We start from the raw sequence: 21,672 nt of genomic DNA, 5'->3' as shown, positions 1-21,672 counted from the left end.
GCAGTGTAGAGTAGCACTTGTTGTTTGTCATTTCTCCGATCACAAATGCAGACATGGTTTTATGTTTACGCGATGCTGCGCGATGCAACGCAATGCGTAAAAAGACAGTATAAGTCATTATAATCCGTAATTATGTCCCCACTGGATGCAACAAATGCCTCGTTTATAATGGGTTTTAATGTTTTTGTCTCATCGCCCCGGCCAGACAAGACATCACAATATGGTAAGGGACGTAACATTTCTGTCACACGCTTGAGGTATTCGGCCAATCACAACGCACTGGATAGCTGGCCAATCAGAGCACACCTCGCTTCAGACCGATGAGCTTTGTTTCAATCGACGCGTTTCAGAAAGGTGGGGCATAGAGGAGAAACAATAATGTACAGTATGTGGAAAATAATGTTTTTTTAACCTTAAACCGCATAAACACATTTCATTACAACAAATACACAAAATAATGTTCTTTTTAGCAACATCATATGACCCCTTTAAGACTAGCCTAAGTGGTTTACGCAATCGGCCCCAGATTTGAGTGTTGGGTGAGTTGCAAGTAATGATATGGATTTGTGTCTTGATTTTACCTTCTAACCAGTTGTGCTCTTGACTATTAAAATTAATTCATACATTCATTAATAAAAAATAAAAAAAAACAATCTAAATGTAAAAACATATAAACATTGAAATGAATGAAACCCAATGCCAGTCCATGTTTAATTTTCAATTCCTAAGTTTATAAACCACATTAAAAATGTTTAACACAATATGGGAAAATAGTAATTACATGTACATTATATAAAAGAAAATCTCTCTTATATGATTGGCTCCAACAGGATTCATCATTACAATGAATAAATAACACAGGTAAAAATATATTTTCTGGCTATTCGCTAGATACTGGAACTAATCATTATTTTCCTGCAAGTGTGGAATTTTCCAGTATTTTATATACAGTGAATCAATGCCGTTCATGCCATGCATGTTAACAGCCTCTCATACAGTTACATATTTGAATATTTATTTTTTATCAGATAAGCAAAGCATTTTGTTTACAAAGGGATGCAAAAGAGATAGAATCAGCTGTTGACAACAGGTAAAAAAAAAACCATTTACTGAAGCAAAGCATCAATCAAAATAAATTATACAAACTTAAAACGCCAGCAGGACTTAAAATTTGACATTCAATTTTTAAGTAAACAATCTACAACTATGTGGTCCACTCTTTGAAAAACATGCGTTTAACATTTTTAAATAAAACAGAAAAAAATCTCCTAACGTTTTTCACCAAAATCACGGGGGCAACATTGATTTACAAAACAACCTTTTGGTATTTGAAGCATCTTAATCTGCTGTCCCATCAACCATTGATTTATATTTCATTTGGACCCTTTTGATAACTGGCAAGAACTAAACCAGGCCAGGTCAAGAGAGAGAAAAAAACTCAGACTAAAGGCACTTTGCATTTATCTACAAGAACAGACAGCTGTCTAAATATTCTAAATCATGAGTGAAAATGAGTCAAGTGGGTTGGAATAATTTTTTGTTCCTTCGAAAAGTAGAAAACCACCTCTAAAATATGCATCAATGATGTAGTAGCTCCCTGAATTTAGTGGAATAAATTTCAGAAATCCAAAACAAAAACAAAAAACCTGTTCAAACTGGAAATGTTAATGGTCGTTGCTCTTTTTAGCATGAACTATGTAGCCTTTTGCTTTTATGATGCCTCTGCTCTTGACGATGATAGAGTACCGTAAGACCCACTCCAGCCTCCAATCGGCCACCTGCAGGTCCTTACTGCTCCCCTGCACTGCTTCCTGGAAGCCTGCTACACTGATTAGCTCTAGACACAAGAAGAAAGTTTGGCATCATTAGATTTCCTGTGGTGTTGCTCATGCGGTTTTATAATTAAACTGCAGAACCAGTTCATGCACAGTCATTGAGCGCAATGACTCAGCATAAAATACACACCTTTGGGGTCATTGTGAGTAAGCAATTGTATGTCGAACTCTTTAGCAAATGCAGTGAGGTCTGGAGGCATCACACAGCACGAGGCCAGATTCACCTGATTACTACTCGGCTTTACCTGCATAGCATGATAGAGTACAAAATACATTGTAAATGATAAATTATTCTGTTATGTGCAGAAAAAATACACACTCATAGCAGACCTGAGCCCAGTTATAGAGCTGCTCTAAGAGAGTTTTGTCCAAGTCCGACGTGCCGATGGCAGCGATCTTCTGGCTTTGCACAAGACTTTCCAGCTCCTTCCACAGCGGCTGCAGGTGGGTCAGCGTCTGTGCCTCGCCCTCCGGGAGAGGAGGTGGAGCAATGATCACAGAATCCAACTGAGATACGCCTAATGAAAGACGAGCTGAACAACACGGAGAAGAGGAGAGAGGGTTATTGTCAAAACAATTGAATTTAATATTCACATTCAATGCCATTCAAACGTTTGGGCTCAGTAAAAAAAAATTAAGAAATAATATTCAGCAAGGATGCATTTAATCAATAACAAGTGACAGTAGAGACTTTTACATTGCTACAAAAAAACTATTTCAAATAAATGCTGTTCTTAATCTTTTGAACTTTCTATTAATCAAAGAATCCTGAAATCATGTATCACGTTATCATGTTAAACCACAAAAAGTTAATGATGATGATTAAAATGATGATAAGAAATGTTTCTTGAGGACAAAATCAGCATATTAAAATGATTTCTGAAGGATCATGTGACACTGAAGACTGGAGTAATGGCTGCTGAAAATTCATGCTGAAAATGAATTACATTTTAAAGTAATAAAAAAAACAGAACTTTTATTTAAAATGGTATTTAAAAAAATTCTAAATCTTAATGTTTTAATGTATTTTTGATCAAATAAATGCAGCCTTGGTAAGCAGAAGGGATTCTGCATTGGGATGTATATATTGACTAAGTGATTTGAAAGGGATTTGGTCAAAAATACTGCCACTTAGGCATATTTGATGCCACTTGAAGTATGAAGTTTATTCCTAAGCTTCACAAATTAGTCATATCATGAGGACGTTGCTGATTTCATACTCTAATATATAAAATATATGATTTAGTATTGTAATTATAGAATTACAAATTATTATATTAATTAATTATGGATCATAATTAACATATAATGTGATCTCTTGGTTTAGAGACTAATACTTTTCATATATTTCTTAGAGCCTTAAATGTCTAAAACACACTCTTAGTATGCTCAATTCAGTTAGTTTAAGGTAAGAAACTTGCACTAAGTAAATATACATGATCAGTTTTACCTAATTAAATATAATACTTTTCATGTAAATGGCATCACACTAAGCAGAACATACCCATGTCCACCGCACTTCTGATGGATGAACGGTCCGACTCAGTGAGAAAAAGCTTTACTGTAAAGACATTTAAACATATTTAATAACATGCACATGCACTGCAGCAGCATTATTTAATGCACTAAGGATCAGTAATCCTCACCAGACACTTTCAGCTCCTCTCTCTCCTCTGGAGTGATGGCCTCTGTGTTTTCTGGAATAGTACAATCCAGAACACTGGGAAGCTCCTAAGGAAAAAAAACAGAAGTAATTGCAAAACTATGCTATCATGGAAAGTATCCAATAACTTACTGGATTATGCATTATAGTTCCATAATTTTTTGGCAATCTTGTGTCTATGAAACTCACTTTACTTTACATGTGAAAACATCAGACACCTTGATAATGGACTGCATGAAAGGAATGCATCAATAAGCCTCGCCTTTTGTGTGCTAAGACCTTTACTCTCCACTCGCTGAGCTCTCAGGCAGATTCGCTGACAATGGCAGAATGAGCCAGAGCAGAGGCACAATCACCATAACAACTGTCTTTTCATCCCACTGCCTATATATGCTTTAATGGTGCTAAAAGAGACAGACAGTTTGCTTTCCCACAATCCATAGAGTGCTCAACTGTTTATGTTCAGGGGTCTGATTATTTCATGCAAATCTTTAATATGTCAAAGATGACATTTTTTTTTTAGCTTAAAACGGCTTGTTTGTAAGTTCTCAAGGTTTCCTTTTCCACTTTCGCAATGAGTGTCATGCAAGGTCTTACAGAATCAAGAGATGACGGCATTGCGGCAAACCACTCGCTCAGTGTGCCTTGGATGCAGTCTTGAAGCTGTGAATTTAGAAAAAAATGTTACAACAGGCTACAAAAAACAACATCTTGGCAGCTTTCACAAACCCTTTTCATATTCATAGGCACAGACACGTTTGGCCCTATAGGCTTTTTTTAGAAAAGTCTAATTTAAAAAAAAAGTGCATAATTTAATTATGGCTACCAATAGCTGCTCGCATTAAATTCAAGGTATTGATGTTTGCCTATGAAACAACCACTGGCTCTGCACCCCTTTACATAAATGCACTAATTCAAACTTATGTGCCCTCCAGAAGCTTGCATTCTGAGAGTGAACGGCGCATTATATGGCCATCCCCCCAAAAAACACAATCATCTGCCCAACTCAATCCGAGCAGCTGAGTCCTTAGCCATCTTCAAGAAACAGCTAAAAACACATCTCTTCCATCTACACCTGACCTGTAGATTAACACTAGCACTCTTTATTATTTTTTTATACTATCTACTTGTTTTCTGTGTGCGCGCGTTTTTGTGACAAATGAGGACATACATTTGTATAATGACAAAGGTATGACATAGGTATTACAAGGAGAAGGTGACTTTTCAGGACATTACCCCATGTCCCCACTTTTCAAAACGCTTATAAATCACACAGAATGGAGTGTATTGAAAATCTGAAATAGCACAAAGTTTCCTGTGAGGGGTAGGGTTGGTGTAGGGCAATAGAATATATGGTCTGTACAGTAGAAAAAACATTGCGCCTATGGGATGTCCCCACTTTTCACAAAAACAAACCTGTGTGTGTGTGTGTGTGTGTGTATAAAATTCATAAACAGAAAAAAAGAAACATGAAATAAAATGAAAAACATAGAAACACCCTGTTATACACTGTTGAGGGAAAAAATTCACATCAAGACATCATTAACATCTTCTAGTTATAATCTTACAATACCATCTTCACATACACATATTTAAACATTACTGATCCACTTGCATGGGCTTGAACAATAAGCCACATTTTTATTATTGGATGTTAGAGAGATTTTAGCCAGTGAATATAAAATGCACAGTCATTTGTCAATCATCTGTTGAGCTTATGAGACATTCTGATGAAAATCTACATCAGCATGACATTGTATCATCCTTCATTCCAGCATGTCGGGTCAGGTCACATTTAATTATGTACACTCTATCAGCAAGTGTTACTAGGCAGAAGCATTGCTTGTACTCACAACTACAACTAAAGAAGGTAGAACAAAACCCTGAGCATTTGAACGTCAATGCAACAACAGTGCGAGGCATTGCAATTTCTCATACCGCATTTTGCATACAGTGGCATGTCATGAGCAGCACGAGGCACACTCGCCACTGACGTCATTAATAGAAGAAGACGCATCATATATTTTAGCTCCGGAATCGTTATTGTGAGCCGAGTCGATCTGAATGATTCGACTGAACCGATTCGCAAAGCTTTCGACTGTAAGGTGGGAGTCATGCCGGAACATAAACAAAGAACCATATCACCAATTTTTTTTTCGAACAGTAATGACAATATATCGAGGAAAAGTATAATTAACCTAATTAGGTTAATCACGACAGAATCCAAATACAAAACAAGTGCACACAAAATCCAGTGTCTACAACTAAAACAACACATTATTTAGAATCAATATTGAAAACATACGTATTGACTCTTTTTAAGCGTTCGTAGATGATACGTCCAGGAACACGAGTGACGTCTCAAAAGATTCTGTGAATCGGTTCGGTGAATGAACCGTCCGAAGGAGCCGATGTTAAAAAAAAAGAATCGGACTTCACAAAAGCAACGACAACCTTATCATAAATAATGGGGTGACCCTTGGCCAAACTCCTTCACCGAACAATATCACACTGTAAAACATGCTATGCCCGTTTTGCCAAAATGGACCAAGATGCACCACGAGCACCACAAACTCATGTCACTTACCTCCTCGCTAGTTGAAGACGGACATTTCTTCTTAAGTCGACTGCGGTTGACTAAATTCCCCGTGTGAAGCTTTAGGGTTGTCGCGTGATTAAAAAGCTGCTTCGCATTTACATGAGGCTCCATTGCTCCGTAAAAATCGGTGACTGGAAACAAGTGCTGTCTATATGTAACTATTAACCGTAGAATACCCTCGGGTACAATGTTTCCCTCTCTCTCGAGTACACTAAACAGTGTAGTATGACTTTGAACTTGTAGTTCATTCAAGTAGAGAGGAGGTTAGAGCAGAGAGTTTCACGCCCACATTAAGAATATGGATGGGTTGCGCTGGAAAACCTGGCGAGGATCAGCCCAAAATGGATCGGATGAGTGATTTAATGCAACGTTCAAACTTTCTGAGGCCCCCTATTGTCCAACACAATATTCAAAGGACCCCATTCTTCAATAATGATAACAAAGCTGCTGGCTTTCAAGCTTGTTTATTTATAAAGACAAGAAGTGCATCATAAGAATCACTAATCTGTTCATTTCTACACTGCATGCTCATCAATGAAAACAATTGTTGAGGAGACCAACTAAAATATGAAATATATAAATGTTTAGTATTTTAATAAGTTATAATATAATATTATCTTATCTTACAGCCTGGTGAAGCCCCGCCCCTGAGTGAGAATGATTAGAGGCATCTTACTTTTTTTGCTTTGTCATTATGACACAGCACGCATTATTACAGTATATATGTTTAGTTATCACTGTGACAGCAAGCTGCTTTTAATAAACTTTCAAATTAAAAGTTAATACAAAATCGGACTTTTTTAAATAAAAAATCAACTCACCAAAATAACAGCAAAAATGTGCTATTCACAACTTTTATTGTACATTAAAGTAAAAAAAAAAAAAAAGACATTGACAACATAAAACGAAAGCATTTAATTGCAGACAACCAGATGTGTTTTTCACCAGTATTGTAGAGTTTCTTACAAAACCAAAAAACAAACAACAAAAAAAGGGGTCCTTCCAAGCTATTTACGCAAAGTACCCCCAAAGAAAGACATTGACAGTGAGTAAAATAAGGGCATTAACATTGCAGACAGTCTTCCAGGTGTGGTCTTCTTCAATACTGGTGAGTTTCCTTTCCAGAGCCTTCTGTTCCTCCTCACTCATCTCGTTTAGCCACATGGGAGAGACCACACAGCCACATTCCAGCACGCTTCCACCATGCAGGCGTATCCTCATCCGACCCCTCTGACTCTGTAGTGCTCGGAGCAGAGCCTGCTGGTTGGGACCCTCTAGCCCAGTCTTGTCCACCAGGTCAAACGAACGAGCTAAAATGAAATATAAGTGTTATATTAGCTCATGTTCAGTGTGTTTCTACTAAAATATTGTCTTCAATAATATGTTTTGTTCATATAAATATGTAGGCAACACTTTATTTTGATAGTCTACTTTAGACCTTCAACTAACTATAATTAACTTTGTAACTGCATGTCAACTACCAGTCGTTAGAGTATTAGTAGACTGTCTGCTTAATATCTGATACTTTATTGTTGATAGTCTACTTTAGACCTTCAACTAACTATAATTAACTTTGTTACTGCATGTCAACTACCAGTCGTTAGAGTATTAGTAGACTGTCTGCTTAATATCTGATACTTTATTGTGATGGTCCCCCCACAGACATTCTACTGACTATAAGTAACTTTGCAACTTATTCTACTAACCCTAACCTAGAGTTAGATTACATACAGTTGCAAGTTAATTGAGAGTTAGTTGCAAAGTTACTTATAGTTAGTAGAGTGTCTAAAGTGGACTATCGAAATAAAGTATAACCAATATATAAATAAATAATACATTATACATTCTTTCTTTGCTGTTTTTAATGCCAATAAAGAAATGAAAGTCTTGTCTACATAAATACATTTTCAAAATGAAGGTAGTGTACATGTGTTGGTACTTTGAGTAGCTAAAACCTGACAAAACTTATTTTTGTGGACATTAATAGGGAAGAAAGTGGTTCATAAATGAATTAAATTACAATTAATCACTAAAATTAAACAAAAAATGCTAAATGTTTTTAGGAGTGGGATTAGTCTGTTATATGCATTTTTTAAACATTTTAAACCAATATAAATGCATGCAAAGTCCCCGTGTAATTGGGTATGTAGCATTTATCTCCTTTTTGTACTTTTGTATACAAGTGGATAAAGAATTCTTTAAATGTGTATGTATTTGGATCGCGATCCATAGTTACATGTTGCTCTGGAATAGGTGCCGTGCAGAGGCTGAAAGCTGTGATGATCAGAGCTGTCAGTGCAAGCAGGATGAGAGCAAAATACAGGTAGTGCACATCTTTCAGCAGGGCAGGACGCAGGTCTTTTTCTCTGCATGATGGGGGACTGTACACAAATTCCATTACCATCCTCACAGTGCCCACCACTAGTCCCACCATCAGACCCCAAAAAGCACCCTGTGCAAGATAAAAAGAAAACAACTTAACTTGAATGTTATACAAACTTTTTTAAATAAATGCATCAAGTGTAATAGGCCATTGAACTTTCACTTTATTGCATGGGCACAAGAAAAGGTTTATTAATTCACCTGTTCATTTACTCGCCCCCATAAGATTGCCATAATGAACACTGTGGTGATGGGAGATGCCAGGTAGCTAGTGATTGACTGAATGTAGTTAAAGAGTTGTCCACTATTAGCTGCTTGAATGACTGGAATCCACACAATGCTCAGGGCCACTAGCAATAAAATGAACACCCTGTGGATGTAAGTAAACAGCAGCAATTAAGACCCATGAGACTCAGGCTGTTCAGTAAAATAAAAGTGTATATTATGGAAAAGGACAACTGGTCTGATTTGATTTTGAACTTATTCGTGTTTCATGAGCCTCACTGACACTGAAAGCTCAAATGGTGCCTTTATCGCCCCAAAACAGGTCAACAAAACCACCCTGATGTGGTTAAACCACTTGGTGGAATTGGTGGTGGACTGCTTCCACTTTCGTTGAACTAGTTTGTAAGCATATAATGACAGCATTCACTTCTTTTAGATACTTCAGTTTATTTCTGAAAAATACTGTATGTTCAAAATGAAAGTTTTTCCACGAAACATTTAACAGACTATCTGCCCACTACCATGAGCTCTCTCTCAGTGGCCCGGTGCCGATTAAGTTGCCATATGTCCATGGTGAGAGGTGAGAGAGGACATGAGTGCTGCCATCATTACAGCGATCATCAGACCCTCAAACCTACAACACAATTACAAGGAAAGAAAGAATGCATTAGCAAATCAAGAACAAGAGGAACATCATTGTTGCTCTGTAATCTCTGTTGTAGCAGTCAACATATTTGATCATATCGGAGCATCCCTTTTTTTTTTTTGTACAAGAGCATTATAGGCTCTCTCTCACTACATAAATTATTTGAATGAGGCATTTTGAAGGCACTTAAAAAGTACTTTGAAATATGTTTAGCCATTATGATCTTCAAACTGTCTTATCAAAATCGTATCATAAAAGAACTGGGTAGAAAAGCTTAAAATTGAAATTCTGGCAAAAGTAACATTAACGTTTCTCTTAAAAAATAAGGAAAAGTAACTATAGAGACTTAAATTATAACATCTATTATAATTTATCACAGATATATATTATAATTTAAATATTTTATTATAATATAATTATACTATTGATGCTATTTAGAACAACTGTTAGTTTATTAACATTTTCGATCGAATTAATTTTGTTAAAATGATCCTAGTGGACAGAACAACAAATTTCAACAAATTGAAAAATCACATCTGATTATTCTGAAAAAAACATAAGGTTGTCATACCCACTGGCATGATCTCCACAACTAACTTTGGGTAGGCAATGTTAGAGCAGCCAACACTGGCCCCACAGATCTCCATACACTCACCAGGATCCACACATCCTACTTCATCTAGAAAATGCATAAACTACTACTACTACTAACTACTACTACTAACCATAAAAGTAGAGATTTTACATTTATGCAAATTAATGGTGTGAATAGTCCATTAAACCCCGTTTTATGGGTTAAACAAATGTTTAGGTAACATCTTTCTTAAATCCAGACCATAGATTAGGGGAAACGCAAGGAATGACTGAGTAGTACTTGGGTAGAGAGCTCTGCTGATCATTCCTGGCATAACGACGAAGAACAGAGGGAAGACCTTGAGGTAGCCACCGAGTACCGAAACGCCTTTGGCATGGGACAAGTTTTTGGCAGAGAGAGACCTTTGCACTATCACCTTCAAACATGAAACAGATGCAACTGCTTGCTGTAAAACAATTTTTACGCTTAAAGAGACAAATTTGTGAAATCCTCTGCTGAATACTAATTCAAGCAAAAATCTACAGTATTATAAATTCACCTGGTCTGTGCACCACACCCATGTGGCCAGAACAGTGAGTCCAAAAATTAGGCCTGGCCAAGGAACATCTCCTGTCACTGGATCTCTGAAGATATGAAAGGCGTCGGACCGAGGAAGATGACAAGTGGTGTTGGGAACTGTGATAGCAGGTACAGCTCTCTCATACTGAACCAGCAAACCCTCACACCAGCCAACTTTGTTGAATGCTGTCAGGGGAAATTCAATTGAAATGCAATCACTGTTCTTACCCTGGAATAATTCTTGTAAGTATAACATTTCATCAGCGAGAGATCTATACCTATGAACATGAGGACAAATGCTCCTATTATGATGACGGTCTGAAAGGCATCAGTGTATATAACCGCTGTCAGGCCACCTGCATTAAAACAAGCCACCAATTTAAGCATTTCATCTAGAATCACATTTAGGCATAATGCTGTGACCCATGCTGACCCCCTAAGTTATCGAAAGTATCAGTCATTTATGTGTTGTTTTATTACCAGCTATCGTATAGAGTGCAGTGACGACTAGCAGCACAACGGTGGAGACATACAGGTCCCATCCCAGCCTGGAAAGTGTCTGTCTGGAAAGAACACGGTTAAGATTATGAATAACTTTATTACACATACATTAAAACTTACAACTATGCTGAAATGCTATTTGTTGTTTACTGTTATTGTAGACTTCATAGCATATTGTATTGTTGCGCTTTGGCTTAAGTATCAATAAAAAACATGCTTTATGATAAAATAATAGTTATATATGGTTTTTTTTCATTCATGCTAGACTCATTTATCATTATAATTTAAATTTAAAACAATACATAACAATATAAAGTCCTCTTGTCCTTCTAATTTGCATATTTTTGTAATTGAATACTTTTTTTCTAATTGTATATCAGATTACCATTTTTTTTCTTCCAGTTTTGGAAAGTTTCCGTTTGTATTAATGTACTGTTATTTTATTTTAAATTAATATATAACAAGTTTGCTTAACAAATGCTTAACAAATATATTCAATACATATATAAAAAATACAGAATAATTGTTATATATTATTTAATAATACTTCATTCACATTTATTAAACTAAGGAGTCTTACTGATATCTTGGTGAAAATGTAGAGGATGAGAGAGAGCACACTCATGTAGATTCGGATGCGCTGACCCCCGGACCTCTTTCTCAGATACTCTGGCATTGTGACCACTCCAGCAGAAATATACACGGGCACAAAGATCCAGCCCAAGGCAATGAGGACCCATGCTGCCTAAAGAGCATCATACTTGATGTCTGATAAGATGTTTTGTTTCAGCATGTGATGCATTAAAACGGTCAAACATTTGCTTAGCCTTAGACAACTACAAGTGAAATTAGTAATTACTGTAACACTGAAAGCTTGTAGGATGAGGACTGATTTGTCAGTCGTACATTCCTCTCAAATCCCCCGACTGCGAGTCCCCCTGCGGCTCCTGTTCCTGCTAATCCAATGAACAGACCGCTGCCTACGTTACTCGACATCAAAGAGGCTCCAATCTGTTGAAACACAACACAAGAGAGACATACTGAGAAAACACTCTCAAAACTAAACAAAGCTATGATAAATCAAGCTGAAAAAGACATTTCTTCACACTAAACACAAATTATCTGTGAACATGATGTGTAAAACTGTTATATATTATTTCATTTATTTAATGTAAAACACATTCACTTCATAATGTGTTTACATGAAAAAATATATATTTTAGGAGAGTCTGTTGATTTCATTATTTCCGCTTTCCAGATAAGGACTTTAAAAATCAAGATGCTTCCTTGTAGACATCCACAAAATAAACAATTCCAGCTTCATTAAAGTAAACACACAAAAACTCACTGGCCACCAGGTCATGGATCGTCCAGCCAAGAAGTATCCACCCACTGTCGGCTCCGATTGAGGACTTCAAATCAAAAACACACCAGTTCTATCTCTGCATCAACAATTACAGGATTCTCTACATCAATGCAAATATTACTAGGCTGCAGACTTTCACTTACCCATATTCCGACTGCCAACACAAACACAAAATAAACCACAACCACAGCAATAACAGCAGCCTCCAAAGTAAACTTCCTAGGCACCTCGGGCTCTGGGGTGCCCGTTACAAGCTCAGCTGAAGCTGGCATTTTGTACAATGCCTGAGGCAAAAGTGTGAACTTTGAAGCAGGTGCTAACTTCATTAATAATTAATCAGCCTGTTCCAGAGAATGCAATGCTGAGAGTTACGCATTATGACACATAAAGCATAATAATCTAAATGTATTAATTCCTAAAAACTGTAAAAAATTAAGCACTTTTGATCAGTACAGTATATATATATATATATATATATATAAGAATACTTAAGAAAAAAAGTTAATGCTGCAATTTAGCAACAAATAAAAAAGGCAGAGAATGACAACAAACATTGCAAGACTTTTTAATTGCAGAGTGACATAAAAAACAAAATTGCAATATTGTACATGAGAAAACATACGTAAATAGTCTGAATGAGGCATTCAACTGCATCAGTCCATTCATTTCTTCTTCCAGAATTTGCTGTAATCATCAACTTTGAAATCATCCTCAAAATCATCCAATTTCTGTTTTGCTGCCCTCTTCGGTTCTCTTTTCCGCATTCTGATTTTCCTCTCCTCCTCCGAGAGGGTGGTGATGTCCACAGGCATCTGGTAGGGGAACAAAATACAGTAAAAACTATTGATAACTGACTCAAAATACCAACCTCAGGTCCTTTAAAAAAAAAAAAAAAACTGGATGACATTTTGAACTGCCATTGTAAGACAGTTCTTCAAAAAAATTGATAATTTTGTGTTCAACTGAAAAATAAAGTATTACATCAACATGACATTGAGTTTTGGGTGAAGTGTACCTTTAACGAAAAAGCCTAGAATATAAACCACTAACCTTCATTATTCTTCTGGGCTCTTTATATCTGATGTTGATGGTGGACCCGTCAGGTCTCACCAACAGAACCGGATGCATACTCTCATACTGCTGCCTCCCAAAGCGGACCACACACGTACTGTTGGAGTTTGACTGAAAGGCTGCGGTGTGAAATGTGGATGTGGCTTGCAAGCACCTGTGGGTGACTAAACAATAAACGGAAATTCAAATTCATGTTTAAGCTAGCTGTAGTAAAATGGAAAAATAACGAAATAGCGTCAGAACCTGAATCATCTGATCTCCTTCAGTGCGAAGTCAGATCGATTGACGGTTTATAGAGACACTATATCATTAAGGAAATAACGTTAGTTAAGAAAGCAAAATCCTTCCATAAGCAGGTCTAATAAATTGTGAATGGGAACAAAAATATCTTAAAACTAATACATAACTCTAAACACGAAAATACATTCACTACCACACTATACCAAAGACGAGAGAACTCAATGTGCTATCGGTTCACTAACTTACTTACCTAAATATACTCATGCAAGGCTGACCAATTGTATTTAAAGCCATGACCATAAAATTTGCAACACTGGACACGGCTATGTAGTAAATATATTCATAAGTGTAAGAACATAATAACAGAACTCTTCAGAATGAAGAAGGTCACCATCAACAAACGGCACGAGGGTGTACCAGCATTACATGCTCCGCCTGGAAACTTGTGCTGCAACTGCCAATAGTTCCGCTGTTCGTTCTGTTTGGATTTTTGTTCCCATGAAGAAATAGCTGTTATTTTTCCTCTAAATAAAATAGATTCGTGCAAACCAGCAGCTTAGAATTTTAATAATCAAACCACAATGTAGCATGCAATATTTTATTTAAAAACATAGTTTGAAATTCTGATCATATGTTCAGCTCGTCATAAAAAAAACATAGAATATGCTATAAAAAAAAGTACAGTATACAACAGTAAAATATTAAAACTTCAGTCTTTTTTCTTAATTAAAATAGTTCTGCTCTTAAAAAACTGTTACAATTCTTTTATTTTACACAGAGCAGCCTCATGGTGGCGATCACATCCTCTGTCAAAAACCTTTCTCTGTCATTTCCGTTTTTGGACACTATCACCCAAAGAATTACTTTTAGATTATCAACAGTTTTTAACTCTCTAAACTTGCTTGTCCAATGAGGTAGCTGAAGTGGCAGCCACTGTCTTCTTGTAAAGTGCTGCCAGTCTGTCTGCCTCCCTGTGTCCTGAGAGTAGAGCTCCTTGCACTGTGCCATAAAGAGTCTTCATTGTTGCCTCACCTGCAAACAGGACCTGATGATCCTGAAATATATGAAGTGAAAAATCACTTTAATACTTTGACAAAGAAAAGAAAACAAAGGAGGGCCTAATCCTAACCCTCTTTTAAACATACTTCTGTATGAAAACCTTCTCCTTGATAGCCCATAATTAAATAAAAATGATAATCCATTAAGAAGAAGAAAAAAATCATACTTTATTAGGATGCTGGCTGCCCACTAGTGGTTGTGCCAGTGTGTCCATAACTTTCCCATCAACACCAACGGGGAGGAAAGCGTAGGTTCCCTTTATGAACTTGTTGCTGCGCCATTTGGTGCAGAATATGGATTTCGGCTGAGGAATGTTTGAATGTCCTTGGAAGTACAGAAAATATTAAAAACGCAAGATATTTTTGAAAAACCTTTCACCAATACATTTCTTAGAACTTTTAAAAACCTTAAAGTCTTGTAACTAACACATTAGCAAACACCCTAAAGTAATAATATGGATATTTACTAAAGAGAATTCTTTACCTAAGAACATTTTGAGATGATCAGTGATCGCAGTTGAGAGTTCATCGTCTGTCATGGTTTCAACCAGGTCAGCTATGTCTCCTGGACACCAGCCAATTAAGATATTGCCAAACCTAGAAAAGAAAGAATTAAAGATGAATAAACCCTAACAAGTAACAATGTTAAAGGTGTCATGTTATATTTTTTTCCTGAGGTACACTAATAATGTTACTACAGCTTTTTGCACCATTAACAGTCATAATAACAATGCTACTACTACTACTTATTATTTTTTATTATTATTACTGAAAATGTCACTGTAGTTTGATACAACATGAACCTTTCTTTGGGTCTCAGGACAGAAAAGAACTGCATGTTCTTGAGCCACTGCATTTTATTGGTGGATACTGAGGCAGGGGTGTCATCTTCATAAATGAGGCTGATAGTACCAACATCACTTTCCCAGAATGCCTCTTCATACTCCAAAAAGATCTTGGCAATACTGCCAAAGCACAGCTTATCGATGGCCTCCATTTTCTCGGTTGGGAGACTGGGGATGAATAGGCTGGATGCTTGTGCTTTTAGGCAACCTTTAAAACACACACACACACACACACACAGAGAGAGAGAGAGAGAGAGAGAGAGAGAGAGAGAGATCTCTCAATTATAAATAGCTAAATTTATCTATTAAGCAATTACATAGTCCTCACTTCAGACAGCATCTTACTCATAATACTTAATCCTTATCAACACATACCTAATGAAATGGTCACAATTACATGATCGGCTACAATCTCTTCTCCATTCTCACAGACAATGCAAACTGGGTACTGGCAGAGTTTTTCTTCAGAAGGAGATTCAGTGTGAGCAGAGAGGAGAAGTTCATCATGAGGAGGGGCAACACAAAAAGATCCATCCCATTTGATCTTACTAACTTCTCTTTTCAGCAGCAAACGATCTTTAGGGAAGTCCTCCAGCAGCTTATCCACAAGCTGAAACATGAAACTGACATACATACACAACATTTAACACTAATTAAATCATTTAATGAGCAATAATTGCAAATGAATGCAGATCTTCTTCTCAACCCATCATACCCTGCAATATTGAGACTATCACCCATGTTGATATAATACTGCCAGGAGTCAAGAGAGATCCTGTGGAGGTCTGAAGCTCCAACGTCAATCAGCATGTCTTTTCCGACCAAAGCAAAAATACTCTGCATTCTCGTTCTCTTGTCACTGTCTTCTTGCAAGCTGTCAATCATACCCTGGGTTTTTTCTGCATAGTGTTCACCTAAACTCTTTCCCGTGTTGGAGCCACGATATCGAATGAAGCTTTCCCCAGCTCCATATGCATATCTGGCGAAGTTTGCATCTACTTTGTGTCCCTTGTTACTATAAAATGCTTCTTCGCCCATCTCAGGGATCTGGTTTAGAAGGCCAGACTTTTTTAGTAGACAGTAGACTGGGTTTTCTTCTGACGCCCCATGGATGTACTGTGCTCCGGTATCAACACATGCATTACCTTTCACATAATAAGAGAAAGACAGTAACATATGTATTGTTAAATATTAATACAGCATAGAATACAGCATTATAGGGTCAGAAATTAACCAGGGCTTAGGAGAAAGTGTTACAGGATGTGCCCCAGATATATAAAATATGCACAAAAAAATTCTTTTTGTTTTATGTTTATCTTAATTGTATCCTTATTTATATTTTTATTTTATCTTAAAGCCCCATATTTCCTACATACACACATACTGTGTGTTTATGAAAATATACCCTCATAAAAGTAAAAAATGCCATGAAAGGTCAGTTCCTTGTCCCATCATAAATTGGATTTAAAATCACATGATATAATCTGTTGACACAGCACACACACACACACAAATATATATACATATTTAATGGAAGTGAAACTAAGCCATGGGTTCACAGATTTGAGCTTCCTCTAACACACAACCACACATTTATTTGTTTGTTAAAACAATGATCATATAATAAACATTATTATGAATAATAAATATAATTGACAAAAAGAACAAGCCATTAAAATTATTATTAATAATACTTTATTTCATTATTGGTATTACATTATGGAATAACTTTTAATATTTTATGACATTTAACTTAATACTGTAATTCTATTTGAGCTATAATGAAGGCTATTCACCTAGAGTTGCAGTAGCTACTCTTCCTCCGACCCTCTCGGACGCTTCCAGCACCGTGACGTCATTAAACCCATATTCTTTCAGTTTCTTGGCTGCAGCGAGTCCTGCCACTCCAGCACCGACCACCACAATAGCTGGATTCCTGTCTGCCATGTCAACTGCAACTTACTCAAAGCAAAATGCATAACAGCTTACACATATTTAGACAGTACAATTCCTGACATTCGTATGAAAGGCTTCTATAGCTCTGGTTGAATTCAATTATAGTTTTAGCCTAAATTGACTAAATTAGCTAACTAAAAAGTCTTTGCTTACTTTGTAACGGCGCTAAATGCAGACTATCCACTTTCTACCGTGTCGTTGTATCGCTTAGTTCTACTTCCTGTTTTACGGCTATTACTTAATTTTGATTCAGAGGCGGCGATATTTTCTGAGCCCGAAGTGGGAAAAACACATCCTGCTGTTTTTGTTTCTCGGCTCGTTGTATGCATATTTCTCCAATAGGGGGCAGAAAAGCCTAAGAAATTAAGTCTAATTTTGCACACTTGTAATGGACTATATATCAGAGGCGGACAAAGTACTCAACTCCATTACTTGAGTGAAAGTTCAGATACTGCTGGTCAAATATTACTCCATTACAAGTAAAGACAGATTTTTACTTAAGTAAAAGTACCGAAGTACTTGCTTTTAAAAGTACTTAAGTACCAAAAGTAAATGTCCTTTTTTATGTCAATGCACTGTTTTATTGTTGTACGTAATACTTGCAATACTTCTGAAGCAACTTAGAATACATTACACCTGCTGAATACACTGACTAGCTTGTAGTATCTTTGGAATAAAGAGCTTTTAGAATGTTAAAAACCTATGGGGGGAAAAAACCCATAAATAAATATTTAACACCCCTATCCACCCCACAAAAGCAGGATGGTAGTGATCTCACACAGCTCTGACAGTGTGGCACACATCTATGTGTAGCCATTCATCCACATTTGAACAGAGTGGACAGTGAAATCCTGTAAATACAGAGTGATAAGGAAGAAAAAAAAATTGAACCTGCTTTAAAAACCAACAACACAACCGTAGATGTATAACTTTACAACAGCAACACTGCTTTAACAAAAAAGCAAAACAGCAAGACTTATTTGACATCAAAACAAACATTTTAAATGCCGTATAATCGCTCTTGCAGTACTTTGATGTCACACACAGAACGGTCTGCGTGTTCAAAAAATGCAGGGAAATCTCTTCATGTAGCCCTACAAGAGTGATTACTGATAAACTGTCTGAAAAAAAGAAAGTCAAGTTTTAGAGAAGAAAAAAATCACCTACTGACTTTCAAAGCTGCTATATAATAACGACTTTCTATACTTCGAGGACCCTGACAGAAATGTAGTAGAGTGAAAAGTACAATATTTGTCTTTCAAATGTAGTGAAGTTAAAGTCATAAGTTCCCAGAAAAAATAATACTCAAGTAAAGTACAGATACTCAAAAAGTGTACTTAAGTACAATACTCAAGTAAATGTACTTAGTTACTGTCCACCTCTGACTATATTTGAATTCAACTTCAGCAGGACTGATGTTACACTGTTCCTTTGAGCAAGACAGGGAACACCAGATTAAGTGTCTCCCTTATAAGTTATAAGTGCACTATATGTTACTTATAGTTATATAGTATATATATATAACTAAAAGTGTCAGAGAAAATTATATGTAAAAGAAAAGTATAGGATAAAGTACTATGTACTTGATTATTTTATTTTATTTGTATTCAGGTGATTTAGTGATTTAGCTTTAGCTTAACGTGTTTTGTACTAACCATGCCGAACAACATGACCTGAGGCGAAATATTAGCATCCTATTCCGACCAATATGAGCCAAGAATATTTTCTTAGAACAAGAACAGGTGCACTTCCTTTTCTTTAATGATAAAATGTCTTGTCCTTAGGCTTTCTCTGTTTAACAGATTTTTTTAAAACAGATGTACTGCAGCACAGAAGCACTCAATGCTAAATTATAATAAGCTGACTGACACATTCATTCTTAATAAGTGTCTTCTATGTTCATCTATCTGCACTTTCAGCTGCTTTGCAAAGCTGACACTTTTCAACACCCAGAGTCTGGCCAGTGGAGCACTAAGCCATTCACTTTTGTCACAAGTCGAGCCGACCTTTTGTTCAGCCAGGCTTGGATGAATCAATGACCTTATTGTGACATTAATTCATCATCGGTGTAATTTATCATCTTTTGGCGTCATTGTATGCAGGCTTAGTTTTCAATAGTCTGTGCTTTGTCTCAGAGCAGGGTCAAACAGATCTGATCCAGCGGGAAGCAGGTGAGGGGTGAAATCTGTGGCCTTTGCAAAAAACGAAGTGAAAAGACTACACCAACAAACAACAGGCATCTTCTGCTGCACTCAGAGGGAGTGACAGCACTCTCATTGTTTATCTTTGTTTGGACAGCCAGTGACTGCATGCACGGACAGTTTTGATTGCTGTTTATCATTGTGAGAGAAATGTGCCCCTGTAAAGATACTTTTCATGCTTTACACACGCAACACGCTGTTTATGTGTTTTTATCTGTAAGGAATGATCATAAATCTGTCGTTGGTCATATGAATATGAGTGTTTTGGAAACATCAATGTGACCATATTCTCATGATCATTAGATGATGACTAAATTATATTGTGGGATTTGGAGAATGTTTAGTTTGAGAAAGTATTAGTGCTTTTTCCCATGGAGCCATTTTTCACTTTTCAATGAAGGAACTTGTCAGTGCAGGAGAATCCAGGGGCAACATCGAACTGGATTCTCTGTTTGTCGACAGACAGGCCCACCCCAAAAACCCAAAGCCCCCAGACACAATATATACTGTTCATTAACATATCTGCATTATATATAATGGTGTGTATTGATATTTATATATATTAAAAAATATATGAACTAAAAAATACACAAATGTCTTTGCATTATATATCAACATATAAAACAAGTGGCATTTATTTTAAAGAAATATAGCACAAGCATATGTTTCAATCAAAACAATTCACAAAATGTTTAAAAACGTTTACAGTATTAGGTTTGAAAATATAACAAAATAGATATATTTTTTAAAATGAAAACAAAAAGTCTTAGACACTTTCTGTTGTCAAGCTTTATGAATATGATTCGGGTTAATAATAGATACAAGTTGGAAAAAATTACTGAAAAGTTATTTCTGAGAACTGTGTATTATCATTTATTTGCAGATGGCATTTGATTTGATATTTAGTGGTAATAGTCCATTCCTCCTTTTATCCACATTTTAATCCACATTCACTGCCAGTGTGTGTGACGAATAAACATTGATGTCTTTAGGTAAATGTTGATTATGAATTGTGTGATAAATTCTATTTTCATATGCATTGATCAAATACATTTTTCGCTTGCACAAAAGGATGCAGTAGGCCTTCAAGTTGGTGGTATGGACCAAAGATGACAGAAGCTCCAGAGCTCTGTGTGGGTGCAACTTTCTCCCAGCACAGGAAACAGCAAAAAGTAGCCCAAACAATACTACATTTGTTTTGTGCCTCACAGAGCTCATTGTGTGCCTGCTGGTGAGCTCTCAGTTTGTCCTGGTACAATGGGTGAATGGTCCCCCCGGTCCTGCCCACCCTGCCTTCTGATACAAGAGATGGGTATGCCAGTCATGTCATCTGCTTGTCTCAAAATCACCTAACTGGCATAGCTGTATTTGTAAGACTAATGAGAGCATGGCTGAGAGAAAGGTATGATTATGTTCACTCATGTAATCATCATGCCTCAGTGGCTCCTGTCTACCAGGGCAGGGGAATCAAAAGGAAATTTGAGACGCCAAGCCAAAAGCTCTCATCTTCTCACACAGGGGAAGGCCATTAGATAGTGACAACAGATCAACTCCTCCCATACATTTTTTTTAGAAACTCATCTTAATATTAAATTATCAAAGGACTGCATTAAATAACATGCTTAACCATATTTTATTAACAGAATGGCTAAACTAAATGCCTTATACATTTCAGTCACCACAGAATATATATATATATATATATATATATATATATATATATATATATACACAGGTGCATCTCAATAAATTAGAATGTCATGGAAAAGTTCATTTATTTCAGTAATTCAATTCAAATTGTGAAACTCGTGTATTAAATAAATTCAATGCACACAGACTGAAATAGTTTGTCTTTGGTTCTTTTAATTGTGATGATTTTGGCTCACATTTAACAAAAACCCACCAATTCACTATCTCAACCAATTAGAATA

The 21,672-nt window shown here is 36.4% G+C and overlaps 3 protein-coding genes and 1 pseudogene across 6 annotated transcripts in view; all 4 read right to left on the bottom strand.

The window, feature by feature from the left end:
• Positions 1–1,381: 1,381 nt before the first annotated feature.
• On the bottom strand, positions 1,382–6,392 carry LOC107603255 (glutamate--cysteine ligase regulatory subunit-like). The gene is made up of 7 exons (XM_016296019.1): positions 6,086–6,392; positions 4,096–4,161; positions 3,482–3,566; positions 3,340–3,396; positions 2,166–2,368; positions 1,966–2,080; positions 1,382–1,837 (listed from the first exon to the last, which is right to left on the bottom strand). The coding sequence occupies exons 1-7, from the start codon at positions 6,206–6,208 to the stop codon at positions 1,665–1,667; spliced, it is 822 nt and encodes a 273-aa protein (XP_016151505.1). The 5' UTR covers positions 6,209–6,392; the 3' UTR covers positions 1,382–1,664.
• Positions 6,393–7,080: 688 nt separating this feature from the next.
• Positions 7,081–12,642, bottom strand: LOC107550250 (sodium/glucose cotransporter 4-like; annotated as a pseudogene).
• A 305-nt stretch (positions 12,643–12,947) lies between these two features.
• On the bottom strand, positions 12,948–13,618 carry LOC107549705 (39S ribosomal protein L55, mitochondrial-like; the record flags this gene model as incomplete). The annotated part of the gene is made up of 2 exons (XM_016230893.1): positions 12,948–13,182; positions 13,421–13,618. Coding segments are annotated over 2 exons (348 nt in total), but the record flags the coding sequence as incomplete, so codon positions are not given.
• Positions 13,619–14,396: 778 nt separating this feature from the next.
• The window catches only part of LOC107603235 (spermine oxidase-like), a 23,309-nt gene continuing 16,033 nt past the window's right edge, over positions 14,397–21,672 (bottom strand). For 2 of the 4 annotated variants that reach the window (XM_016295981.1, XM_016295999.1), the window contains 7 exons: positions 17,381–17,546; positions 16,300–16,729; positions 15,960–16,207; positions 15,543–15,792; positions 15,224–15,336; positions 14,907–15,064; positions 14,397–14,735 (listed from right to left, as the gene is read on the bottom strand). In XM_016295981.1, coding sequence (XP_016151467.1) covers positions 14,574–14,735; positions 14,907–15,064; positions 15,224–15,336; positions 15,543–15,792; positions 15,960–16,207; positions 16,300–16,729; positions 17,381–17,531 — 1,512 coding nt within the window. In that variant the 5' untranslated portion in view covers positions 17,532–17,546 and the 3' untranslated portion in view covers positions 14,397–14,573. Of the gene's footprint in view, positions 14,736–14,906; positions 15,065–15,223; positions 15,337–15,542; positions 15,793–15,959; positions 16,208–16,299; positions 16,730–17,380; positions 17,547–17,693; positions 17,816–21,672 lie in introns of those variants that run through there. The other 2 variants (XM_016295990.1, XM_016296007.1) reach the window with 2 other exon arrangements.

Source organism: Sinocyclocheilus grahami, unplaced genomic scaffold (assembly GCF_001515645.1).
Source record: "Sinocyclocheilus grahami isolate Dianchi unplaced genomic scaffold, SAMN03320097.WGS_v1.1 scaffold16.1, whole genome shotgun sequence".
NCBI classification, from domain to species: Eukaryota; Metazoa; Chordata; class Actinopteri; order Cypriniformes; family Cyprinidae; genus Sinocyclocheilus; species Sinocyclocheilus grahami.
This window is presented reverse-complemented; position numbering and strand designations above follow the sequence as displayed.

Coding starts and splice junctions, on each gene's coding strand:
- LOC107603255 (XM_016296019.1), bottom strand. CDS start 6,208: ATGGAGCCTCATGTAAATGCGAAGCAGCTTTTTAATCACGCGACAACC. Junction 3,567..4,095: donor TGCCGTCATCTCTTGATTCT/GTAAGACCTTGC, acceptor TTTTTTCCTTAG/GAGCTTCCCAGTGTTCTGGA. Junction 2,369..3,339: donor CAGAAGTGCGGTGGACATGG/GTATGTTCTGCT, acceptor CGTGTTGTTCAG/CTCGTCTTTCATTAGGCGTA.